The sequence below is a fragment of the Clinocottus analis genome, unplaced genomic scaffold, assembly GCF_023055335.1.
Source record: "Clinocottus analis isolate CAN_PGR_092001 unplaced genomic scaffold, fCliAna1.0.p SCAF_15, whole genome shotgun sequence".
Classification (NCBI taxonomy): Eukaryota; Metazoa; Chordata; class Actinopteri; order Perciformes; family Cottidae; genus Clinocottus; species Clinocottus analis.
This window is the reverse complement of record NW_027175876.1, coordinates 18449246-18473492: the sequence shown is the minus strand read 5'-3', so window position 1 is coordinate 18473492 and position 24247 is coordinate 18449246. Positions and strand designations below refer to the sequence as shown.

Genomic DNA, 24247 nt, shown 5'->3' with positions numbered 1-24247 from the left:
GAGGAGCTCAGCCTGCAGCTCAAAGCTCGGCCTGGTTTCACCTGCTGGGCAGCGACTCAAACACACTCACCGATGGACTGTGTGTATTCACGTAGTTGTAAAATGAAATATTTCATCAATCGCTGAACACTTCTTAAACTAATACGGCCCCCTGCGGTGCAGCAGGATCATCAATCATAACCCAGTGATGTCACTGGGGTCATCGTCACGGTAAAGCCAGCTGACTGGTACTACGGAGAGGAGGTTGTAACCAGCAGGACTAAACATGCTTTACATATGCTCATGTGTACTTACAGAAGACGTGTGAAAGAGTGAAGTGTCAACAGATGAAAGCATGAGTGCCGGCAGCCCGCCGTCCCTCAGCGATCAGGTTGTGCCGTGAGTTAAGGAGTCCATCTAGTGGCCACATGACGACGCTTTCTTTTAAAAGACTCTTCAAACCTGACGGACCATGAGAACCGGCCGTCCTAAACGTCATCATGGGACGATGAGCCTGATACTGGTTACTGCATCGGCCGCCCCTTTTTATTAACTTGAATGTTGTGATGAAGGGAAATGTGCATGGATGAGCAGCACGCTCAGCAGCACCACATTGAGGTCTGGAGTCCGTCCTCTGTACAGATATTGCTGCTGCAGACCCTGAAACGTGATCTGGACTTGATTGAGGCCAAGACGAGCAGTATGAATGGAGGCCTCGTGAATGATAACTCCACCAGCAGCTGCAGAACAGCGTCTACCTGACCGTACAGTCCAGGTGAGCGCTGTTTCAATGCAGTCCAGTGGAGTGAACAGATTCAACCTCGTAACATATTGATGAGTATTGACTCGTCTGCAATCCAGAATGTTGCGTCCGGAAAATCCCAATTATTTACTTTGGAATAGAGTCTGACCAAACTTCTTCTGCTTGGATTTCTGGGAAGGTTCGTTTACATAAATCTGTAGCTTTAGGGGGAAAATACTCTGAATTGAGATCAGTATTTTCTGATATGATGATTTTTACAGGAATGATCAAAGAGTTTGGGAACATGCAGCAGAACAATACTCCTTCCTGACTGGTCCAGTAAATAGCTATCACCTTCTGCTTTTGCTGAAATAAACTTCACATTACATTTAATATCATACATATCATTACATATCAAGTGAAAAAGCATTTCATTCACAACAGGTGAATGAATTCAACTGAATTCAATATAGAAAACAAACAAAACCAGCGCGCTCCACGTGAGCGGTGTTGCGTCAGAGCTCGGTCTCGACCAATCCGCTCCCGTTCAAGAAAACCGGAAGTTGAGAGCAATAACATTTTTTTTTCTTACAAGAAAAGCAACAACAGGCTCGAGCAGCGTTTCGAGGTGTTTTGTGTCGCAGGACTTCTCGTTACGTGATGAAACACAACGCAAACGTGCCGGCTTTCCTCAGTAAGCTGTGGACGCTGGTGGAGGACGCGGACACCAACGAGTTCATATGCTGGAGCCAGGTAACGGGACGCGCTAGCCCGCTGAGCTAGCGAGCTAACGCTAACGCCAGCTAGCCAGCTAGCCAGCTAGCGACATGAGCCCGAAAGGCAGCGCTGTGGCGGCTCAACGCCGTCAAGCTTTGTCCGAAGCTAACCGTGAGCTAGCTAGCTAGCAGCCCCTTCACGGCGTCACGGTAGCTTGTATGCGGGGCCACGTACGCCTCCTCCCGGGTGTCAGGGCCAGCTTGTATGCGGGGCTAAGTACGCCTCCCCCCGGGTGTCAGGGCCAGCTTGTATGCGGGGCCACGTACGCCTCCTCCCGGGTGTCAGGGCCAGCTTGTATGCGGGGCTAAGTACGCCTCCTCCCGGGTGTCAGGGCCAGCTTGTATGCGGGGCTAAGTACGCCTCCTCCCGGGTGTCAGGGCCAGCTTGTATGCGGGGCTAAGTACGCCTCCCCCCGGGTGTCAGGGCCAGCTTGTATGCGGGGCTAAGTACGCCTCCCCCCGGGTGTCAGGGCCACCGAGCCACTGCGTGTGCATGCAGGGAAACGTCCCCATGAAATAGAGCCGGGGCCTGCGAGATGCCCGTTGTGACTGTCGTGCTGGTGTCGCTTGTTTTCCAGGAGGGCCACAGTTTCCTCGTGCTGGACGAGCAGCACTTCGCCAAGGAGATCCTCCCCAAGTTCTTCAAGCACAACAACATGGCCAGCTTCATCCGGCAGCTGAACATGTGTAAGGAGGATTACTCAGCGTGTTGGGGCTCACACCACATGAGCCTGTTCCCCAGTGGAGTGGTGTCCACTGTTTGGGTTCTGCATTTGGTCCCTATGCAGCCACATTTTATTTATGTGATGCTGAGAAGTGAGAAACTACCCTGAATCTGCAGATCATTGTAGTCAGAAAGTGGAGATTCATGGTTGTGTTTGTGTCTTTGTGCAGATGGATTCCGTAAAGTGATGCACATCGACACGGGCATTGTGAAACAGGAGAAAGACGGACCTGTCGAGTTTCAGCACCCCTACTTCAAACACGGACAGGACAACCTGCTGGAGAACATCAAGCGGAAGGTGAAGTCCTCTCTGTCTTCTCACCAAGGTCAAAGGTCAAACGTTGAGGTCAAACGTTCAGGACAGGACAGAGCTGGACCAGCCTCGGGCAGATAGATGCGATGGGGACATTCTCGTCACTGCTTTATTGGACGTGAAGAGATGCTTGCACTATTCCGGCCCAGTCGTCCGCTAGGACACATTTTAAACGTCAGTTTTTATTTTTTTACAGAGAAAATCAGATTGTAATCAGTTATTTGTCCAAATAATTAAATATTTTGTCTGTATCTGGACCTTTGACCGACGTATCTGGTTCCTTCTCTCTTTGCTGGAAGCCGTGTTTTGTGCAACGTTCCTTACGTCGCAGTGTGGCTCCCGCTTTCGAGACACTTCATTCCATTCATTCACTTCATTCATTCACTTCATTCCATTTGTAATTACTGCCCGGCAGGTTTCCAACACTCGGCCAGAGGACAACAAGATGCGGCAGGAAGACCTGAGCCAGATCCTGACGAGCGTTCACAGTGTCCACAGCAAGCAGGAGAGCATCGACATGAGGCTGGGAACACTCAAGAGGTGAGCCAGAAGCTGTGCAGGGTCGAGCCGCGCCGGGTCGAGCCGCGCCGGGTCGAGCCGCGCACGGCGCTCATCAGAAAGTCCTCTGACCGGTTTCACACAAAATGAAAATCAAGCAACGGGAACTGCGAGGAGACGGGGTTAGTGTTGCTGACTGTCGACTGTCAATAAAACCTTTCATTTATTTTGTATTCAGGGAGAATGAAGCTCTGTGGAGGGAGATCTCAGATCTGCGACAGATACACGCCCACCAACAGCAGCTCATCAAGAAGGTGAGCGATACACCTGATGAGCCCACATCAGCTCTTCTGTGTCTGTCAGTGGTCACATCCGTGTGGCATTGCATTCAGTGGTCTGATGTGTCCTCACGCAACATGTGACTCTTCTCTTGTGCAGCTGATTCACTTCATCGTCACGTTGGTACAGAACAACCGCATCCTAAATTTAAAACGCAAAAGGTGAGTTCAGACTGAAAACCCCTTTTCTTTTTCTTTTCTTGTTGAAGTTGTGTTTGTTGTATTTTTGCAGCAGCCTCTTCAGGTGACGCCGGTGTTTTGAGTCATCGTTGTCGTGTTGTCGTCCTTTTGACAGGCCGGTTCTCATGAACAGCAATGCAAAGAAGCCCAAATACATTCATCAGATGTACGACGACCAGGCGTGCGTGGACCAGGTCAGTGAACGGCGACGCCCCGGGACATGAACACGGCGCTCCTGATGCCGTCGGGTTCTCCACGTCTGACATTTTATGGCAACGTGTTGATGTTGAATCATCGCGTGTTACACATGTGAATAGTTTTTGAGTCCAGGTTTTGTCCGTGTGTCCCCGTTTAGTCGCCGGTCAACAGTCAGAGTGGCGTGAAGGGCGCAGAGGTATCGGATGACGTCATCATTTGTGACTTAACCGAGAGTGACGCCGAGGGGGCGGAGGGGTCGCCCAGAGCCCACGAGCAAGGGTGAGACAGTCGAGACACATGTGAGACACGAGGACCTTCTCTCTGCTTCTACACCTTGTGGAGCGAACAAGCACAGACAGTCAGTCGGTTTAACTCGTTATGAAGACTTTACTCATGAGCATTTACTTTTGAGGCGGTTGATGAACTTCTGTGAGGGAGTCGATGCTTGATGTCCTTCACTACAGAACTGTGAACCAGTGGGCCTCAGAGCAGCAGCCGGCCCGGAGCCGCCATCAGCAGCCGGCCCGGAGCCGCCATCAGCAGCCGGCCCGGAGCCGCCATCAGTATCTCAATGACCTCGTGCTCCCACAGGGACATCGACATCGTGGAGGTGGAGCTGGACAGCTGTGCGTTCCTGCCGGCGGAGACGGACGTGAGCTCAGACGACGTGAGGCAGGCGGAGGCGGCAGACGGCGGCGGCTCGGCGGCAGCAGGCGGTGGCGGCTCGACGGCGGCAGACGGTGGCGGCTCGGCGGCGGCAGGTGGCGGCTCGGCGGCGGCAGGTGGCGGCGGCTCGGCGGCGGCAGATGGCGGCGGCGGCAGCGCCCTGCAGCTCAATAAATCCCTGAGTCTGGAGGACCCCGTCAAGATCATGGACTCCATACTGAAGGAGAGCGGAGCGATATCGCAGAACATCAACCTGCTGGGCAAGTAGGTGCCAGCCTGAGTCTCACAGAAACAACCTCACGCAGAACGAACCGCTGGCGCCTTTTAGGTCTCTTTGAGGGATCATGCACTTTTTATCAGGAAGAGGTTTTTATTGACACTTTATTTAGTATGAAAGTAATAAAGGTGTCGGTATGTGAAGCATACACAAACAATCTACAGAGGATCTGTCAGAGGTGACTATATATATATATATATATATATGTATATATATATATATATATATATATATATATATATATATATATATAGTGGAGACTGGGTGTCTAAAGGGGTTTATTAGACTGGTGTTGTAAAAATACATATGAAGACATCATGCTCTGCTGCCTCGCCCTCTAGTTACTCTGAAGTAACTGTAACGTATGAACAGAGCGGCTCTGGTGCGAGTGAGGCTGTAACACAACGTGTTCATGACTAGAAGGTGCAACATGTGTGGCGGCTGTAACACAACGTGTTCATGACTAGAAGGTGCAACATGGCGCTGTGTGTGTTGTCAGGATGGAGCTGATGGACTACCTGGACAGCATCGACTGCAGTCTGGAGGACTTCCAGGCCATGCTCTACGGGAAGCAGTTCAGCATGGACTTTGACGGCTTCGAGGTAAAATGACATCGCACGCGATCAACAACACGTGCAACCGCTTTTGTTTCAGCGCCGTGGATAAACGACCAGAACCGCTGCTATGAAGGCAGCCTGAAGAGTGAGTGAGTGTGTGTGTGTGTGTGTGTGTGTGTGTGTGTGTGTGTGTGTGTGTGTGTGTGTGTGTGTGTGTGTGTGTGTGTGTGTGTGTGTGTGTGTGTGTGTGTGTGTGTGTGTGTGTGCGTGTGTGTGAGAGATCTCTTCACAGCCGCTGAAGACGCACAGAAAGATTTCAGTGACCAATATCTGTGTTTATGGCCATGTCAGATGTGATTGATGAACGTGAACTTCAGTGCTGTTGTTGTTGTTGTTGTTGTTGTTGTGTGGGAGCCAGTGTTGACGTGTTCCTCATTCCCTGGTTGTTGTCAGGAGGCCGTGTCCTCCAAAGAGAACACGGCCCAGCTGAACCGCGGCAGGACGGAGGACGGCAGCGCAGGTGAGTCAGGACGCTCTGCTCGCTGGAGGAGAGGAGGTCGTCGAGGTCATAGAGGTCGCGGAGGTCGTAGAGGTCGCGCCCGAAAGGCTGTTGTTTGGGCAACTTTGAGCCATGCATACGCTCACTATGGAGACAGAACTGTGGCACACTTCCTTTCTGGATTCGTTTCTAAGCATGATGCAACCTAAAGGTCCGCCGCGTCGCACACGTTGGATCCAGCAGTGTTGACAGTTCTGTTTCCTCAGCTGGTCCCCGAGGAGAGGAGACTGATGACGACATGAAACACCAGAGGACAGCATGAAGGAGCTGCAGAGCATCTGTATTTTCCCAATAATATCTCTTAATAGTGTGTGTGTGTGCGTGTGCGTGTGTGTGTGTGTGTGTGTGTGTGTGTGTGTGTGTGTGTGTGTGTGTGTGTGTGTGTGTGTGTGTGTGTGTGTGTGTGTGTGTGTGTGTGTGTGTGTGTGTGTGGAGACATCCACTTTATTCATTTGGTGTTTAGCAGCAAGCAGTTACATACAGGACATTTAGGATCATTAAATAATAAAATTGCAAAGTATATGAAGTGAAAGTATTAGAGCTGTGCAAAATTCAATAATGAAGTAAAAACTAGTGTATTGCAGCTTTTATGTTAAAGTAATGTTATCAGAACAATATAACAGCACTCTGGAGTAACAACATGTTAACATACAAATATAGTTTATACATCTGTTTTCTTTATGAACAGGTACTGTTCAGTAGTAAGGGTCCCTGTGAGGGACAAACCACTCCTTCTTTGGTCCATGTTCAGTAGTAAGGGTCCCTGTGAGGGACAAACCACTCCTTCTTTGGTCCATGTTCAGTAGTAAGGGTCCCTGTGAGGGACAAACCACTCCTTCTTTGGTCCATGTTCAGTAGTAAGGGTCCCTGTGAGGGACAAACCACTCCTTCTTTGGTCCATGTTCAGTAGTAAGGGTCCCTGTGAGGGACAAACCACTCCTTCTTTGGTCCATGTTCAGTAGTAAGGGTCCCTGTGAGGGACAAACCACTCCTTCTTTGGTCCATGTTCAGTAGTAAGGGTCCCTGTGAGGGACAAACCACTCCTTCTTTGGTCCATGTTCAGTAGTAAGGGTCCCTGTGAGGGACAAACCACTCCTTCTTTGGTCCATGTTCAGTAGTAAGGGTCCCTGTGAGGGACAAACCACTCCTTCTTTGGTCCATGTTCAGTAGTAAGGGTCCCTGTGAGGGACAAACCACTCCTTCTTTGGTCCATGTTCAGTCTGTTTCTTACCTTAAAGATGTTAAAGACTAGCAGTTGATTCACTTTCTACAAAAGCAATAAGTGTTTTTCATGTTTTCAGTTCAGTTTTCTTCCTCGTTGGTAAAAGTCTGTGTTGTCTTGAACAAGTGACCTGAACATCTTGTGATGTGAGGAAAGTTCTCCTCTTGGAGAGAAGAGTAAAGATCCAGAAGTGATGCTGCTTTAAAGTGCTCTGCATGGATCAGACCGCAGCGTCAGCAGCTTTGAACATGCTGCGGTCAGTCTACCGGGTTTTGTTGTTTTTTTAAAAAATTTAAGGTGAAGCGTCTCTTTGCAGCAGCGCTGCTCGTTGAGAACAGAAGATACAGAACAATACGAGCCTTCATGTCAGTCGGTGAAGCTACAGAAGCGTGCACGCACCTACATAAATTACCTTAGTAAAAGAAAGTAAAGCAGTGCCGTAGTATTTCATTCATAGCTGCATCTTATTTATTTATGTTACATGTTTGATTGACCTCACTCGGGCGGACTGAGAGAGCCGTGAGACGCCAGGTCTGAACTACAGAGAGATTTAAAGCGATAAGCTCCTCCCACTGCAAAAAAAGTTTAAAAAAAAACCAAACACATGCAGTCAACCCATGATCAAATAGTTAATGCTGTTAAAGGATTGCCAGATTAATCCTGCGTTAACGCGTTAATCTGTCAACTAAAGTAGATCCGGTGAATGCTGCCGCCGTTCTGCTGGAGAACAAATGAACAGTTTTCACAATCAAAGAAGTCGTAACATGTAGACAGATGTTGGCGCAGGCACTCGGGATGATTTGATTGTTTCTGTTTTCAGAGAAGCAGTTGATCCAGTACACGTCCTGCCCCCTGCTGGCCATCCTGGACAGCTGCATCACTCAGCCGGACCTGGACCCGGGTCCCAGCAGCAGCTCCTTCGCCCCCGTGGAGGCCGAGCCGCCCACGGATCTGCTGGCCTCCGGCCCGGAGCCCCGACCGCCGGCCCGCAGCTCCCTGATCCGCCTGGAGCCGCTGACGGAGGCCGAGGCCAGCGCCGAGTCGCTCTTCTACCTGTGTGAACTGAGTCCCGTCGGAGCGGAGGGCGACGCCGCCGCCGGGCCGGACGCGGTGTGAGCGGCCCGGCGGTTCAGAGACGCTGGCGTCGGCGTTCCCTCCCGCCGAGCCGCAGTAACGGACCGAAGGAGGCGCCGGGCCGCCGGAGGAGCAGCTGCAGTGTCCCTGCACACGTCTCTACGTTCAAGACTTCTGCGTTTATGACAACAATCGGGAAACAAAAAGAATCTACGTTTTGGTCAAATATTAGAATCTTAGTTTCTCTGCCTGGTTTTCAAAGCTTTAGACCCAAAAGATGCAGTTTGAGTCCGGAGGCTGAACGTGTCCACACACTTCTCAGAAATCATATTCACAAACACAAGTTGCTTCCTCATTTTCGGTGCATTGAGATCATAATCTTCTACATGAGGAGCCACCTGACTGTTGTCATGGGAACACCTGGACTTCCTGTGTTCGCCGCTGAAGCATGATGGGAAATTAAATGCCAAAACACTGCAATCCCACAGAAATAAAAAAGGAAAAACAGCAACGATGTTCCAAAAACCCTGACAGATGTTTTGTTGTTTGGTGAATAAATGTTGTGAGTCTCCTCGCGTGGTGGGCGTGTCTCTTCCTCCAGACTCGTCCTCACGTTCAGGAGAAGTTTGTCTCCTGCGTGATGAGTTCAACCACGCGACTGTTTTCATAAACGCAAAGCTGTGACCTGTAAACACGGCCTGGTCAGCAGTGCGAGCGCTCCGACCACCGGGTTCCTCAGGGTGCAGTGAAGCAGCGCCTCCAGGACGCCTCCATCCTTTCTGTGTAAACGTATTCGTTTAGACTTCTGTGTGTTTCTGATCCTTTGCTCCATTTCTTTCCACAAAGCGACGCTCCTTCTGATTGGTTGTGTTCAGCCTGGGGGGCGGGGCTTAGAGTCCAGCAGGCGACTGCGTCCACTAAAACATTCAGGTGCATTTCACGTCGTGTTTTCTGTCTGTAGCGAGTCTTCAGTCTGAAGCCGACTCCGGTGGCGAGGCCTGCTGCCGGGAGGCGTCGTGTTGTTGAAGCAGTTATATAATATATCAAATAAATAAAGCCAACGCTACAATCAGTCGTCCGTTTCTGTGATCTATACGTAGTTTGTAACTAAAGCAATAAGGTACGAGGCAGTACTGTATCGTCAATAATGTACATTATTGATGATACAGTACTGCCTCTCATACCTGATTAAGTATGTATGTTGAAAAAATAAGATATTTATTAAAAAAAAGATGGAAGAAAAGAGCAACCGAGGGAAAGCAGATCATAAGTTTGTTTCACTAACACTGGATTAGTTTTTGTTTATGAAATATATTAAGCATAAACAATGATGCATGAGAATATTTATTTCCCCACATAAACTGGTTCAATAAGCCATTTCTTAAAAGGCCAGTAGCACGACGTCGTGGACGCAGTTGAAGCTACTTCATGGAACGTGAAGTGTAACCTGTGATGAGCTCGTGAGATTCATTATGAATCTGCTTCTTGTCCAAACCACACAGCGAGCTTCTTTTCCTCCGTTTTATTAAACGAGTTACAGGATACTTGTACATGTCAAGAGAAATAAACATCAGGATTAAAGCACAGGCTGGAACAACGACAACACGACGTGTGCGAGAAACTACATGCTGAAACTCTTAAAACGATCCCAAATTATTTATCCAGAAGTTTTCAATCTGACATTTAAAATGTCAACGCTGAAGCGACACAAAAACAGGAATGTTGTGTATGTGCAAGCTGCAGACACGCACGCACACGGACACACACACACGGACACACACACACACACACACACACACACACACACAGCTGGAGTCATGCTCATACACAACTGAACCCTCTAAGCACTAACTTCTTCTCCAATACTGCCTCGGCGGCGTCGGCCATCGTCCTCTCTCGAGGTTCAGGTCACGTTAGTTTTTCATAGAATAAGAAAACGCATGCAGCTTCGTGTTTATAAAAAGAAACTAAAACCATCCGCTAGAAATACACGGGACGTATTTACAATGTCAAACAGCACGAGGGGTTAACCACTACACTCACAAGGACGCTGCAGCAGAGCAGCCAGAGCGGCAGCAGAGCAGCCAGAGCGGCAGCAGAGCAGCCAGAGCGGCAGCAGAGCAGCCAGAGCGGCCCTCTGAAGCGGCTCTGGAACAGCCCTCAGGCGTCTCTGCTGCACTGGAGCTGACGCGGGGGCAAACTACTGTTTTTTAAATTTTTTTTAACTTCTAGCTGAAACAAAATCACAGGTGAAGCAGAGCGTGGATGTGTTTGTTTGTGTCGGACGGCGCTCGCAGTTTCAGTCAAACTCTCTGTTGACCAGGACCAGCGGAGCCACCAGCGTCCACACGTAGAGGGCGATGCAGATCCAGCTGGAGCAGATCTTCACCCACACCGAGGGCCACTTGCTGGTCATGGCCTGGTAGTTGGAGTCGGGGCTGCGGGGATATAGATTACAGATTAAGGCATTGCGGCCGTCCGTCAGTAGAGTTAGAAGAAATAAAGCAAAAGCTCAGAGGATCCGCCCCCTGCCCCTCCCACCGCTGACGCGCTGCCTACCTGTACCAGTTGGTGAGCGTCATCATGATGTAGAGCGACGCCAGGAAGAGCATGAAGTGGAAGAAGGAGTAGGAGTAGGTGACGCCATCCTTCTCGTTGTCCACGGCTCGGCCGGCGCCGCCGCCCTCCTCGAAGCCGTCGGCCGCCGGCCCGTCCTCGATCAGGGCCGACTCGTCGCTGGTCAGAGTCAGTTTGCTCACCTGGGTGTTGGAGGAGTTACGGATGCTGGTGGACACACGGAGAGAGAGAGGACATTGAGACACCGTTCAGGCTGCTGGTGAACCTGCTGAGCCGGGGCTTCCTCACCTGGAGTAGAGGACACACATCAGGAAGAGGACCAATCCCACGATGCCCTGCGCATCCCACCACTGGACCACGTGGTCCTGGCCGGCAGGACTGGTGCTGTTCATCCCGATAATACCCAGAAGGCTCGGGTTGCATTTCCTGTCTGTGAGCCACAAGGAAATGGTTACTGGTGGTGTAAAGGGCTTCATTTAGCGCCATCTTGGATTACGACTGCTGCCATGATGTTGTTGTAACCAATGAACACAGGTTACCATATTAGGAATGTGGAGGAGTGATGTCGTGACTTGAAACTAGAGATTGAGACCATAAACTCATGTTTTAATCACAAGAGACTTTCTCATAGACTTCTATACAAGTAAATGCAACCAGAGGAGTCGCCCCCTGCTGGTGAGCAGAGAGAATACATGTTTTAAAAACACTTCCCCGTCAGCGTCACTCGGCAGAACCTGAGGGCACCGCCTACTTTCTTCCTGATAAGACATCAATGCATGCAGCTATCGTTGGCTTCTTGCAGTGATAAGACGTATTCACATTATACGTGAGAGAACCAGGAAGCAGAGAAGAGACCCCTCGTCCCCCAAAACACGCCAGAACTCAGTGCAAGGTGAAGCAGCGTGGTCCTACCGGGCTCGTTGGTCATGGCAGACCAGGTCAGGTACATGGTGTACAGGGTGACCAGGGAGGACTGCAGCAGGCCAGACCGGGGCTGGGACTCCTTCACACAGAGCAGCAGGCATTAGTAATCAATGCAAGAGCAGCTACACGAGTAAAGAACTGCAGGGGAGCAGCGCATGACTTCAGGCTGCAGGTCACAGGCGTGAATGTGAGAGAGAACCTGGATCGGAGGCAGGATGGAGAGCACGGAGGCCGCCACGCACAGGAGCATGTTGATGCTGATGAAGACCTTGTTCTCGGTGCAGCCGTCGGAGTGGGTGTAGTAGACGTAGAACATGACCAGAGACACCAGAGACAGCAGGTAGTTCAACGCAGTGACCGACAGCAGAGCTGTGGACACGAGGCAGGCCGTTAACACCACATCACTGCTGTGTGTGTGTGTGTGTGTGTGTGTGTGTGTGTGTGTGTGTCTGTGTCTGTGTGTGTGTGTCTGTGTCTGTGTGTGTGTGTGTGTGTCTGTCCATGAGAGTTGGTAACGTCACGCGGGCAACATACCTGCATACCAGCAGCGGGAGTTGCCCTCCTCCATCTTCTCCACCCAGGACTCATTCCAGGAGTGGGCGAAGTCGATGAGCAGCACCAGCTGGATGAGGATGAAGCAGAAGGCTCCGGCCATGCCGATGTAGAACCACACTGTGGAAGACGCAGAGCGGTCAGGGGCCACGCCCATCCGATCAGGAAACCATTGAAAACCACAACTCAAAGCTCTTTTTCTTTGTTCAGGACAGTTTAGAGATGCATGGCTTTAGACAGCACCGGGTAGACGCTGCTGTTCTTTAAAATGTTCACGTCGGGCATTGTTTATCACTTATGATGTCATACAGACTCATCCCTATGAGAAATGAAGCACCGTCACAGAGAGACCGACTAGGAAACGGTGAAGAACATGTTCCCGGGATCGAACGCTCGTACAGACAGTAGACGTGAGAGGAGGAAGACGATGATGGACAAGAACAGTTACCGGTAGTGAAGGGGCCTTCCGAGATGAAGAACGATCCGATAGTGATGCCAGCAGCTGCAGCAAACTTAAAGAACCAAAACCTGGAAGCGAGAGAAGTTTGAACATCAGTCGCAGACAAAATCTGCAGAACTTGAATTCTCGCTGAAACGATCCAACAGACGGACGAGGTCGTGCAGGCGACTCACCCGTTGTGCAGCGCGGCGCGGGGGTCGTGGCTGCTCTTGACCTTGATCATGAGCAGAGAGAAGAGCAGGAAGAACACGGCCATGCCGAAGCAGACGCGGTACACGGCCTTGTACCCGACCAGCACGTCGCAGTTCACGTGGCCCTCCACGCCCGGGATGGACGAGCCCGCCCCCCCCTCACAGAAACCAGGGATCTACACGGCACACGGGACAGAAGCATGACGCTGGGACGACGCTACACGCCAGAGACACGGACTTTAGAGCAGAGAGCCGTACAATGGCTTTTATCTCATTGGACCTCATCGATATGGTGCTTAATAACAAGTGTTAAATATGAATGACATATTGGGTTAGATAGAATCAGTCTGGTCTGCCTGCTGGAGGACAGTGGAGCCTTGTCCGTAATATGTTAAAACTTTACTGTGATCATCTAAAGTTATAACAATACACTAGTTATTGGGATTGTGTTAACCAGCTGACTTTCTGCTGTTTACAACTGTTATTAATATGTTCTCCTGCTCCTGGCTGTTAAATACCAATAACTGTTCAACGCACAGTGATGTTATATGAGATAGATAGATAGATAGATAGATAGATATTCAGCTATTCCTCGATTTCCAGCTATATTTAATTAATTTCAGCTATATTTACATATATATTCAGCTATTCCGTTTTTTTCAAATGTATTCAGCTTTTTCAGCTATTTTAAGCTATATTCAGCTATTTTAAGTCATATTCAGCTATATTCAACTATTTTTTCACATATTTCAGCTTAAAGCTTCAGCGTTTTGCATTCCAACACATTTTCAGAAGGAAATGCTCTTTCTAGTTTGTTATATTATAAAAGTTTGACCTCTCACACAAAGCCATGTGAACACAGATGCAGAAATCGACACGCCTGTAGCTAAATAAGTAACTGATGGAAAACAAAACGTTCCTTCACAATAAAAGCCCCTTCTGACACCAAGCCAGCACTGAGGCCTGCAGCACTGGGAGGTCGAGCATCTGCTCTCCTGCACTGTGATGATGATGATAACATGCGTACCTTCTGGAGCTGACCCTCCATGCCGGGCATCAACATGATGCAGGCGATGCCCACGCCCAGCAGCAGGAAGAAGGCGTAGATGAGGCGGGTCACTGTGGAGTTGTTTCCACCGGGGCAGCACCGACACAGCAGGCAGGGGGCGCTGCCGCACAGGCACGGGATCTGCACACACACACACACACACACACACACACACACACACACACACACACACACGGTGTTTACCACCGAGCAGACGGTGTTTACGGCCCCTCCCTCTGGGTAGTGTTGCTGTCCGGATCCACATGGCGCAATGAGCCGATACCTGAGCCCTTGTTTACTTGACTGCAGTGTCGCAACAGCCCCGACATGTTTGTTTACACCGACATGTTTGTTTACACCGACATAAAAGCACTGAATACATGTCGACACACTCGGCTGAGCGACCTCAGCGCGTCCAGGAGCCGCGGTGTTCATGTTTGTCCGTGTTGTGGTTATGTAACGCTCGTTTCATGGTCGCTGGGCTCCAAACAAAGGCCCGCTGTTAGCTTAGCAGCAGCCCCGCTGTTAGCTTAGCCGCGACAGGAGCGACACACCGTGACGTGTGAGCGGCGGCACAGCAGACAGTGAACCCGGTGACTCGCCGTGTCGTGTGTGTGTCCGCGGCCCCGCGGCGCCACGGCCTGCCGCGCTGCTGCGCTGCTGCGCAGTCATGACAGCGCTCGTTTGAGGCAGAATAACAGCGAGGACACGATGAACAACGATGAACACACAGCGACACACAGACGCGCGGACTCACCCAGCTCGCCATGGAGCACAATCCCAAAACGGCGCCCATGATGGCCGATGTTGTTGTTCTTCTTGTCCTCGTCGGTCGTTAGATGGCTGGTGCTTCGTGCTCTGCCAGAAGATGGATGATGCGCTCCCTGGATTGCTTCTTCTTCTTCTTCTGCTTGTTAAAGGTCCGGTAGCTTTGCTGCCTCCGCAGGCTGAGTGCAGGCAGCGCCCTCCAGCGGCCGGTGCACACACTGCAGCGTCATACCGCATGAGCGGGCCCTCCTCTCACTGAACGATACAGTCTATTGGAGGTTTCACGTGACATAAAACCCTTATTTATCTGTCACAAATCAACCAGACCTTTTTTTTTTTTACAGCAGTTTCAAGTAAAAATCAAACACATACAAGCGGCGGATTCTTTACTTCTGGATTCTTTAAGAAATGTATTTGTGAAGTGTTTAAAAAGTGAAATAGCAAAACAAACCTAGAGCTTCTGGACCATCATTCCAGTTGACATTGTGGCCCTGCAGGGGCCCAATGAGTGGAGACACTAGTTACTTTGGTTGTCCATCACACTTTCGTCCACTCTGGTATAACTTCTTCTGGAAGATTCACACCGAACGCGGCGCGAATATTCGCGTCGCGTCTCCTGTCAGTTTACTCGCTTGTCACGCCCCCTTTTCCGTGGGCGTGGCTTATGCGTGTCACTTTTCTCAATGGAAAGAACGATCTTTTCTGCGGAGAAGAAAAAAGAAGCTTTTTCGCACCGCAGCGCGTCTTTGCATTGACTTGACATGGAATCTGGTTAGGGTTAGGGTTTAATAGGGTTAGGGTTTAATCTGGGTTAGGGTTAGGGTTTAATAGGGTTAGGGTTTAATAGGGTTAGGGTTTAATAGGGTTAGGGTTAGGGTTTAATAGGGTTAGGGTTTAATAGGGTTAGGTTTAATCTGGGTTAGGGTTAGGGTTTAATAGGGTTAGGGTTAGGGTTTAATAGGGTTAGGGTTTAATCTGGTCACGCGTCAAATTCGCGTCGCGTTTGGTGTGAACACCTTTTTGTTGACAAGCTAAACTGACATAGTAGATGCGGAGCCAATATTCGCGCTGCATTCGGTGTCAATCTTGAACAATTGGAAGTAAAGCAAGTTTCCTTTAGCAACATCTTTAAACCCAATATTCTGCCATTTCGACTGTTCTTCCGGTCGAGTTTGGCAAATTCAAGTGTTCAAAGGTACATTGTTAAAATTGGACACAAAGCATGTGAGGCTAGGCCGTCTGACAAAGAGGTTTTATTTGACATGAAGAATCATCATTGTAAGCACATTGTAGACAGATGCACTACATCAAACAGGATACAAAAGGCCATCGAAAGAGGAGCATCAAGAAAGTCCCTTTTAAATAATCCAGACAGAAGATATACATGAATCAGAACCATTTATTGCCATGTGTGTTTTCACACACAGGGAATGTGTCCCGTGGAGGGGAACCAGAAGCAGACCAAACCACCGGCACAGCTAACCCTGTGATGTCTCTCGTGCCAATCTACAGGAAAATCTATTGCTTCCAACGTGACGTTTTGAACAGAATTAAGACTTGAATAGGAATAACAGACCGATGATACAAGGAATCCAACGATGCTGTGAAGCCTGCAGCCCTTCCCTTCCTTGAACAGTCTCACGTTGCTCACGGTGCACACTGAGCAGTACGAACCTGTCCGGTGGGTCTGAGCGTCACGGGGCATCGCAGCACTCTGTCTCGTATGCACCAATACTCAGGACACATTCACACGGATGTATTTCTCAAGATGAAGGTCTAAATGCTGCTTGCAGGAGAATAGGCTACTGAATGCTATTTTTGGTTAAAAAGTAGTCAAACTTAGATATGATAAGACAAAATACATTTGTACCAGCCTATAAAAAATGTGAAAAAATACCAAGGACAAAGCTCCAGTAGCCGATGCAGATATTTACAGTATATTTACATACCCGTGCTGCTTGGCGGGATACAAAGACGCTAAATGGATTTCATGAACTGCCATTCATACGTCACTTGTGCAATCAGATAATACAAAATTTAATGAATACAGCATCAACATATACACGCGGGAAGAACATTCTTGACAGATGTACTGTAAAAAAGAAAGCAGATTAAAAGCAGTAGAAGTACAATACATTGTATTTCCATGAAGGATCAGTCTCCACTCACAGTCTTTGATCACAGTGAACTCAACCGTTTCATTCGCTATTTGTTTTCACGACATTCTGCTCATTCGTTTTTCAGAAACATGTATTAGTCTCCAGTCACTGAGCGGGTCAGACTTTGTTCACCTGTGCAGGTCGTTATTAGCAGGACCTACCTGGGTGATCACACAGACGCCCTGCTCAGGAAAGTATGCAACTTTGGGCAGAAATGGGAGGCCGGCTCATGTCACCAGCCCGACAGACTCATCTGGCTCTGGATCTCAGGCGTCGCGTACGGGGGGCTCGTCCCCCGCCTCGGGCCCCAGGCTGGTGTAGGTGACGGAGGCCTCCAGGACTCCGGCGCTGAACGGAGGCCGCTCGGGTGCCGGCTGGCCGCCGGTGTTCCTGAACTGCTTGTAGACTCGCGGGTCCTGAGCGACGTAGGTGGAGGAGGTGGCGTACAGGACCAGGCCCAAGATAATGATGAAGAACGACAGCAAGTAGAGGCTGGAGAACTGCAACACAGAGGCAGACTTCTGTATTTCTAAACTTCTGCCTTATGCTGGGATACATCCTGTTTTACATAAGCGGGTAAGGAGCAATGGCATGGAGACGGGACCTCGGTGTCCCTCAGGGATCTATTCTAGGTCCGCTCCTCTTCAGTGTATGCACTGATAATCTGCCTTTAGCATGTCTTACGGATAATATAAGCGTACCTTCTTCATGCATCTTGACATACGTTTCAAAGATAGGAAGCATCCTATCTTCCTAGTTCCTAGACTCCTGGCTGTGTTCCATACTATCTCAGACCTCCTAGCTCGTCATAACTTCAGAAGTCCTAACTATAACTGTACATTTGGTTAATTGATTGGCACTCGTCCTGCCATGCTAACATCTTTGGTTAGAAAGCAGCGTTAGCTTGCTCGAGATGGACAAGCTCTACTATCAAGGCTCTTACTAGCCACTAGCTAGCCAGCTTTCCTCTCGAGCCGTCAGTTGTTGATCAAATTCAGATTGAGAGTCTTGGCAGGCGAGAAAAATTAAAGCCTCAACAAAGGGTTGGATTTGCATTTCAATGTATTTCAGTGTTCATGTTGTAATTGCCATAATGTTACAGACCGAACAATAATGCTGCTGCCATTTTTAGCAGATATTAAGGACATGGTCTAGTTATGCTATCCAAACTCAGGGTTCCTGACTTGGGGAATCTGTGAGCGAGGACACGTACAGCTAAGTCCCCGAGATGAAAGAGGATTTGTTGGTGTTACACAGTGATGTTTCTGTAATACCAACAAAGTTCAATGCATCCTAAACTGAGATGAGACTCCAGAGGGAGGACGTTTCTGTGATGAGGACACTGTCCTCCAAGTCTCGTCCGGCACGAGCCGTCAACTTGTCTTTGTTGACTAAAGACTCCACAAAGAACCTTTAACAGTCTTTCTATGACGGCTCCAAACACTGACGGCAGGATATGTTTTAGAATAGTATTTTATATAGAATATAGTATATATACTATATAGAATATAATATAGATTCTATATAGTACATAATATAGTATTCTAGGGACCCAGTCAGTGTGTCCTCTAGGGGGTCTGTGTGTCCTCTAGGGACCCAGTCTGTGTGTCCTCTAGGTAGTCTGTGTGTCCTCTAGGTAGTCTGTGTGTCCTCTTAAGTAGTCTGTGTGTCCTCTAGGGAGTCTGTGTGTCCTCTAGGGGGTCAGTGTGTCCTCTAGGTAGTCTGTGTGTCCTCTAGGGGGTCAGTGTGTCCTCTAGGTAGTCTGTGTGTCCTCTAGGGGGTCAGTGTGTCCTCTAGGGACCCAGTCTGTGTGTCCTCTAGGGAGTCTGTGTGTCCTCTAGGGGGTCAGTGTGTCCTCTAGGTAGTCTGTGTGTCCTCTAGGGGGTCTGTGTGTCCTCTAGGGACCCAGTCTGTGTGTCCTCTAGGGAGTCAGTGTGTCCTCTAGGGAGTCTGTGTGTCCTCTAGGTGGTCTGTGTGTCCTCTAGGGACCCAGTCTGTGTGTCCTCTAGGGAGTCAGTGTGTCCTCTAGGGAGTCTGTGTGTCCTCTAGGTAGTCTGTGTGTCCTCTAGGGGGTCTGTGTGTCCTCTAGGGAGTCTGTGTGTCCTCTAGGGAGTCTGTGTGTCCTCTAGGGATCTAGTCTGTGTGTCCTCTAGGGGGTCAGTGTGTCCTCTAGGGAGTCTGTGTGTCCTCTAGGGAGTCTGTGTGTCCTCTAGGGAGTCTGTGTGTCCTCTAGGGACCCAGTCTGTGTGTCCTCTAGGTAGTCTGTGTGTCCTCTAGGTAGTCTGTGTGTCCTCTAGGTAGTCTGTGTGTCCTCTAGGTAGTCTGTGTGTCCTCTAGGGACCCAGTCTGTGTGTCCTCTAGGTAGTCTGTGTGTCCTCTAGGTAGTCTGTGTGTCCTCTAGGTAGTCTGTGTGTCCTCTAGGGAGTCTGTGTGTCCTCTAGGGATCTAGTCTGTGTGTCCTCTAGGGGGTCAGTGTGTCCTCTAGGGAGTCTGTGTGTCCTCTAGGGAGTCTGTGTGTCCTCTAGGGAGTCTGTGTGTCCTCTAGGGAGTCTGTGTGTCCTCTAGGGAGTCTGTGTGTCCTCTAGGGACCCAGTCTGTGTGTCCTCTAGGTAGTCTGTGTGTCCTCTAGGGAGTCTGTGTGTCCTCTAGGTAGTCTGTGTGTCCTCTAGCTAGTCTGTGTGTCCTCTAGGGACCCAGTCTGTGTGTCCTCTAGGTAGTCTGTGTGTCCTCTAGGTAGTCTGTGTGTCCTCTAGGGACCCAGTCTGTGTGTCCTCTAGGTAGTCTGTGTGTCCTCTGGGGACCCAGTCTGTGTGTCCTCTAGGGAGTCTGTGTGTCCTCTAGGTAGTCTGTGTGTCCTCTAGGGACCCAGTCTGTGTGTCCTCTAGGGAGTCTGTGTGTCCTCTAGGTAGTCTGTGTGTCCTCTAGGTAGTCTGTGTGTCCTCTAGGGACCCAGTCTGTGTGTCCTCTAGGGACCCAGTCTGTGTGTCCTCTAGGGAGTCTGTGTGTCCTCTAGGTAGTCTGTGTGTCCTCTGGGGACCCAGTCTGTGTGTCCTCTAGGTAGTCTGTGTGTCCTCTAGGGAGTCTGTGTGTCCTCTAGGTAGTCTGTGTGTCCTCTGGGGACCCAGTCTGTGTGTCCTCTAGGGAGTCTGTGTGTCCTCTAGGGAGTCTGTGTGTCCTCTAGGTAGTCTGTGTGTCCTCTAGGGAGTCTGTGTGTCCTCTAGGGAGTCTGTGTGTCCTCTAGGGAGTCTGTGTGTCCTCTAGGGAGTCTGTGTGTCCTCTAGGTAGTCTGTGTGTCCTCTAGGGGGTCTGTGTGTCCTCTAGGGACCCAGTCTGTGTGTCCTCTAGGGAGTCTGTGTGTCCTCTAGGTAGTCTGTGTGTCCTCTAGGGACCCAGTCTGTGTGTCCTCTAGGGACCCAGTCTGTGTGTCCTCTAGGTAGTCTGTGTGTCCTCTAGGGAGTCTGTGTGTCCTCTAGGGAGTCTGTGTGTCCTCTAGGGAGTCTGTGTGTCCTCTAGGGACCCAGTCTGTGTGTCCTCTAGGTAGTCTGTGTGTCCTCTAGGTAGTCTGTGTGTCCTCTAGGTAGTCTGTGTGTCCTCTAGGTAGTCTGTGTGTCCTCTAGGGACCCAGTCTGTGTGTCCTCTAGGTAGTCTGTGTGTCCTCTAGGTAGTCTGTGTGTCCTCTAGGTAGTCTGTGTGTCCTCTAGGGAGTCTGTGTGTCCTCTAGGGATCTAGTCTGTGTGTCCTCTAGGGGGTCAGTGTGTCCTCTAGGGAGTCTGTGTGTCCTCTAGGGAGTCTGTGTGTCCTCTAGGGAGTCTGTGTGTCCTCTAGGGAGTCTGTGTGTCCTCTAGGGAGTCTGTGTGTCCTCTAGGGACCCAGTCTGTGTGTCCTCTAGGTAGTCTGTGTGTCCTCTAGGGAGTCTGTGTGTCCTCTAGGTAGTCTGTGTGTCCTCTAGCTAGTCTGTGTGTCCTCTAGGGACCCAGTCTGTGTGTCCTCTAGGTAGTCTGTGTGTCCTCTAGGTAGTCTGTGTGTCCTCTAGGGACCCAGTCTGTGTGTCCTCTAGGTAGTCTGTGTGTCCTCTGGGGACCCAGTCTGTGTGTCCTCTAGGGAGTCTGTGTGTCCTCTAGGTAGTCTGTGTGTCCTCTAGGGACCCAGTCTGTGTGTCCTCTAGGGAGTCTGTGTGTCCTCTAGGTAGTCTGTGTGTCCTCTAGGTAGTCTGTGTGTCCTCTAGGGACCCAGTCTGTGTGTCCTCTAGGGACCCAGTCTGTGTGTCCTCTAGGGAGTCTGTGTGTCCTCTAGGTAGTCTGTGTGTCCTCTGGGGACCCAGTCTGTGTGTCCTCTAGGTAGTCTGTGTGTCCTCTAGGGAGTCTGTGTGTCCTCTAGGTAGTCTGTGTGTCCTCTGGGGACCCAGTCTGTGTGTCCTCTAGGGAGTCTGTGTGTCCTCTAGGGAGTCTGTGTGTCCTCTAGGTAGTCTGTGTGTCCTCTAGGGAGTCTGTGTGTCCTCTAGGGAGTCTGTGTGTCCTCTAGGGAGTCTGTGTGTCCTCTAGGGAGTCTGTGTGTCCTCTAGGTAGTCTGTGTGTCCTCTAGGGGGTCTGTGTGTCCTCTAGGGACCCAGTCTGTGTGTCCTCTAGGGAGTCTGTGTGTCCTCTAGGTAGTCTGTGTGTCCTCTAGGGACCCAGTCTGTGTGTCCTCTAGGGACCCAGTCTGTGTGTCCTCTAGGTAGTCTGTGTGTCCTCTAGGGAGTCTGTGTGTCCTCTAGGGAGTCTGTGTGTCCTCTAGGTAGTCTGTGTGTCCTCTAGGGGGTCTGTGTGTCCTCTAGGGACCCAGTCTGTGTGTCCTCTAGGGAGTCTGTGTGTCCTCTAGGTAGTCTGTGTGTCCTCTAGGGACCCAGTCTGTGTGTCCTCTAGGGACCCAGTCTGTGTGTCCTCTAGGGAGTCTGTGTGTCCTCTAGGGATCTAGTCTGTGTGTCCTCTAGGGGGTCAGTGTGTCCTCTAGGGAGTCTGTGTGTCCTCTAGGGAGTCTGTGTGTCCTCTAGGGAGTCTGTGTGTCCTCTAGGGACCCAGTCTGTGTGTCCTCTAGGTAGTCTGTGTGTCCTCTAGGTAGTCTGTGTGTCCTCTAGGTAGTCTGTGTGTCCTCTAGGTAGTCTGTGTGTCCTCTAGGGACCCAGTCTGTGTGTCCTCTAGGTAGTCTGTGTGTCCTCTAGGTAGTCTGTGTGTCCTCTAGGTAGTCTGTGTGTCCTCTAGGGAGTCTGTGTGTCCTCTAGGGATCTAGTCTGTGTGTCCTCTAGGGGGTCAGTGTGTCCTCTAGGGAGTCTGTGTGTCCTCTAGGGAGTCTGTGTGTCCTCTAGGGAGTCTGTGTGTCCTCTAGGGAGTCTGTGTGTCCTCTAGGGAGTCTGTGTGTCCTCTAGGGACCCAGTCTGTGTGTCCTCTAGGTAGTCTGTGTGTCCTCTAGGGAGTCTGTGTGTCCTCTAGGTAGTCTGTGTGTCCTCTAGCTAGTCTGTGTGTCCTCTAGGGACCCAGTCTGTGTGTCCTCTAGGTAGTCTGTGTGTCCTCTAGGTAGTCTGTGTGTCCTCTAGGGACCCAGTCTGTGTGTCCTCTAGGTAGTCTGTGTGTCCTCTGGGGACCCAGTCTGTGTGTCCTCTAGGGAGTCTGTGTGTCCTCTAGGTAGTCTGTGTGTCCTCTAGGGACCCAGTCTGTGTGTCCTCTAGGGAGTCTGTGTGTCCTCTAGGTAGTCTGTGTGTCCTCTAGGTAGTCTGTGTGTCCTCTAGGGACCCAGTCTGTGTGTCCTCTAGGGACCCAGTCTGTGTGTCCTCTAGGGAGTCTGTGTGTCCTCTAGGTAGTCTGTGTGTCCTCTGGGGACCCAGTCTGTGTGTCCTCTAGGTAGTCTGTGTGTCCTCTAGGGAGTCTGTGTGTCCTCTAGGTAGTCTGTGTGTCCTCTGGGGACCCAGTCTGTGTGTCCTCTAGGGAGTCTGTGTGTCCTCTAGGGAGTCTGTGTGTCCTCTAGGTAGTCTGTGTGTCCTCTAGGGAGTCTGTGTGTCCTCTAGGGAGTCTGTGTGTCCTCTAGGGAGTCTGTGTGTCCTCTAGGGAGTCTGTGTGTCCTCTAGGTAGTCTGTGTGTCCTCTAGGGGGTCTGTGTGTCCTCTAGGGACCCAGTCTGTGTGTCCTCTAGGGAGTCTGTGTGTCCTCTAGGTAGTCTGTGTGTCCTCTAGGGACCCAGTCTGTGTGTCCTCTAGGGACCCAGTCTGTGTGTCCTCTAGGTAGTCTGTGTGTCCTCTAGGGAGTCTGTGTGTCCTCTAGGGAGTCTGTGTGTCCTCTAGGTAGTCTGTGTGTCCTCTAGGTAGTCTGTGTGTCCTCTAGGGGGTCTGTGTGTCCTCTGGGGACCCAGTCTGTGTGTCCGGTCCAGAGACTCTAGACAATAAGGATTAGATGCCAGTGTAACTATTACCACAGAATGTTCTCCTGTAAGTACATTTTGAAATCAGATCATAATTTGCAGCAGCATGACGGATGTTGTCGTCTTTGTTCCAGACAGTCTTCTTCCTCGTCAAAACCTGGCACCATTACCCACAATGCAACCGGAGCACCGATACTTTGGTGTAGATCTGGGCGTCTGGGCGTCTTTGGACCTGCATCTAAACAAATGAACGCTTCCTGGCAGTTCGCTCCTACCTGGTAGTGGAAGAGGAAGAGGCCACAGAAGACGCTGTACAGGTCGGCGGTCAGCAGAGAGAGATTGACCGAGGTGGCGCTCGTTCTCTTGATCACCACCGGCATGAAGCTGTACAGGCCGAACATGAAGGCACTGAAGGCAACGTACAGAAGACCTGCAGGCACACGGAGGGAACCGAGGAGTTTGACCAGGTACTGTCGTCACATTGCACTTCATTACTTTCTACTTGTGGTCCTTCTCACCTATCTGCCAGTTCCAGGACACCTTCAGCAGCTCCTTGTGCTCCATGATGGCCCTGCAGCAGAGCAGCACATGGACACATTGACACGCTCCATTTGGTCTCATTAGAAGTTGTTATTGGGGTATCAACCCCAACAATTATTAGGCTGGAGACTATTTACTACAAAAGATTCTGTGCAAAATGTTAAAAAAAAGAGATCAAAATGTTTGTCAATCTACCACATTGATACAATAAGACCTAGAGGAACTCCATAGACACATCCATGCTGAAGTAGAGACTTCTCTTCTGGAAACTGATCAGAAACCAACTTATTACTTCATGTCATACACACTGCCAGTGCAGAGAAACACACTCTGAAGTTTCAAACATGGGTCTGGCGTCCATGAGAGGCTGCCATGAGGACTAACATCATCACGCATGGCAACATGTGGGCTCATTGGACCCACAAGAGCGTTACAGTCAACGCCAATTTGCAATTTCAAGAGTGTTTAGGGACCCAAGTATGCCGATATATTAAAGTGCATCTCTCTCTCTCTCTCTCTCTCTCTCTCGCTCTCTCTCT

General features: G+C 50.3%; 3 protein-coding genes across 5 annotated transcripts in view; 1 reads left to right on the top strand and 2 right to left on the bottom strand.

The window, feature by feature from the left end:
- Positions 1-1304: 1304 nt before the first annotated feature.
- On the top strand, positions 1305-9159 carry hsf2 (heat shock transcription factor 2). Of its 3 annotated transcripts, none has more exons than XM_068577308.1 (12): positions 1305-1474; positions 2076-2184; positions 2392-2519; positions 2950-3074; positions 3271-3346; positions 3471-3532; positions 3666-3744; positions 3906-4027; positions 4340-4678; positions 5191-5293; positions 5702-5768; positions 7850-9159. In XM_068577308.1, exons 1-12 carry the CDS (start codon positions 1382-1384, stop codon positions 8143-8145), a joined length of 1599 nt encoding a protein of 532 aa, XP_068433409.1. In that variant the 5' UTR covers positions 1305-1381; the 3' UTR covers positions 8146-9159. The 3 variants fall into 3 exon arrangements, with proteins under 3 accessions (XP_068433409.1, XP_068433411.1, XP_068433410.1); XM_068577310.1 differs by lacking the exon at positions 7850-9159 and adding an exon at positions 6014-6699; XM_068577309.1 differs by lacking the exon at positions 2076-2184 and having other exon boundaries at positions 1331-1474.
- A 451-nt stretch (positions 9160-9610) lies between these two features.
- On the bottom strand, positions 9611-14788 carry serinc1 (serine incorporator 1). Its single transcript, XM_068577216.1, has 10 exons — positions 14613-14788; positions 13835-13996; positions 12790-12983; positions 12605-12684; positions 12139-12276; positions 11804-11973; positions 11593-11683; positions 10969-11110; positions 10663-10887; positions 9611-10541 (listed from the first exon to the last, which is right to left on the bottom strand). The coding sequence occupies exons 1-10, from the start codon at positions 14649-14651 to the stop codon at positions 10403-10405; spliced, it is 1380 nt and encodes a 459-aa protein (XP_068433317.1). The 5' UTR covers positions 14652-14788; the 3' UTR covers positions 9611-10402.
- Positions 14789-15868: 1080 nt separating this feature from the next.
- Positions 15869-24247, bottom strand: part of slc35f1 (solute carrier family 35 member F1) — a 13325-nt gene continuing 4946 nt past the window's right edge. The window contains exons 6-8 of the mRNA XM_068577572.1: positions 23687-23791; positions 23444-23598; positions 15869-17282 (exon numbers count right to left, since the gene is read on the bottom strand). Coding sequence (XP_068433673.1) covers positions 17049-17282; positions 23444-23598; positions 23687-23791 — 494 coding nt within the window. The 3' untranslated portion in view covers positions 15869-17048. The remainder of the gene's footprint in view (positions 17283-23443; positions 23599-23686; positions 23792-24247) is intronic.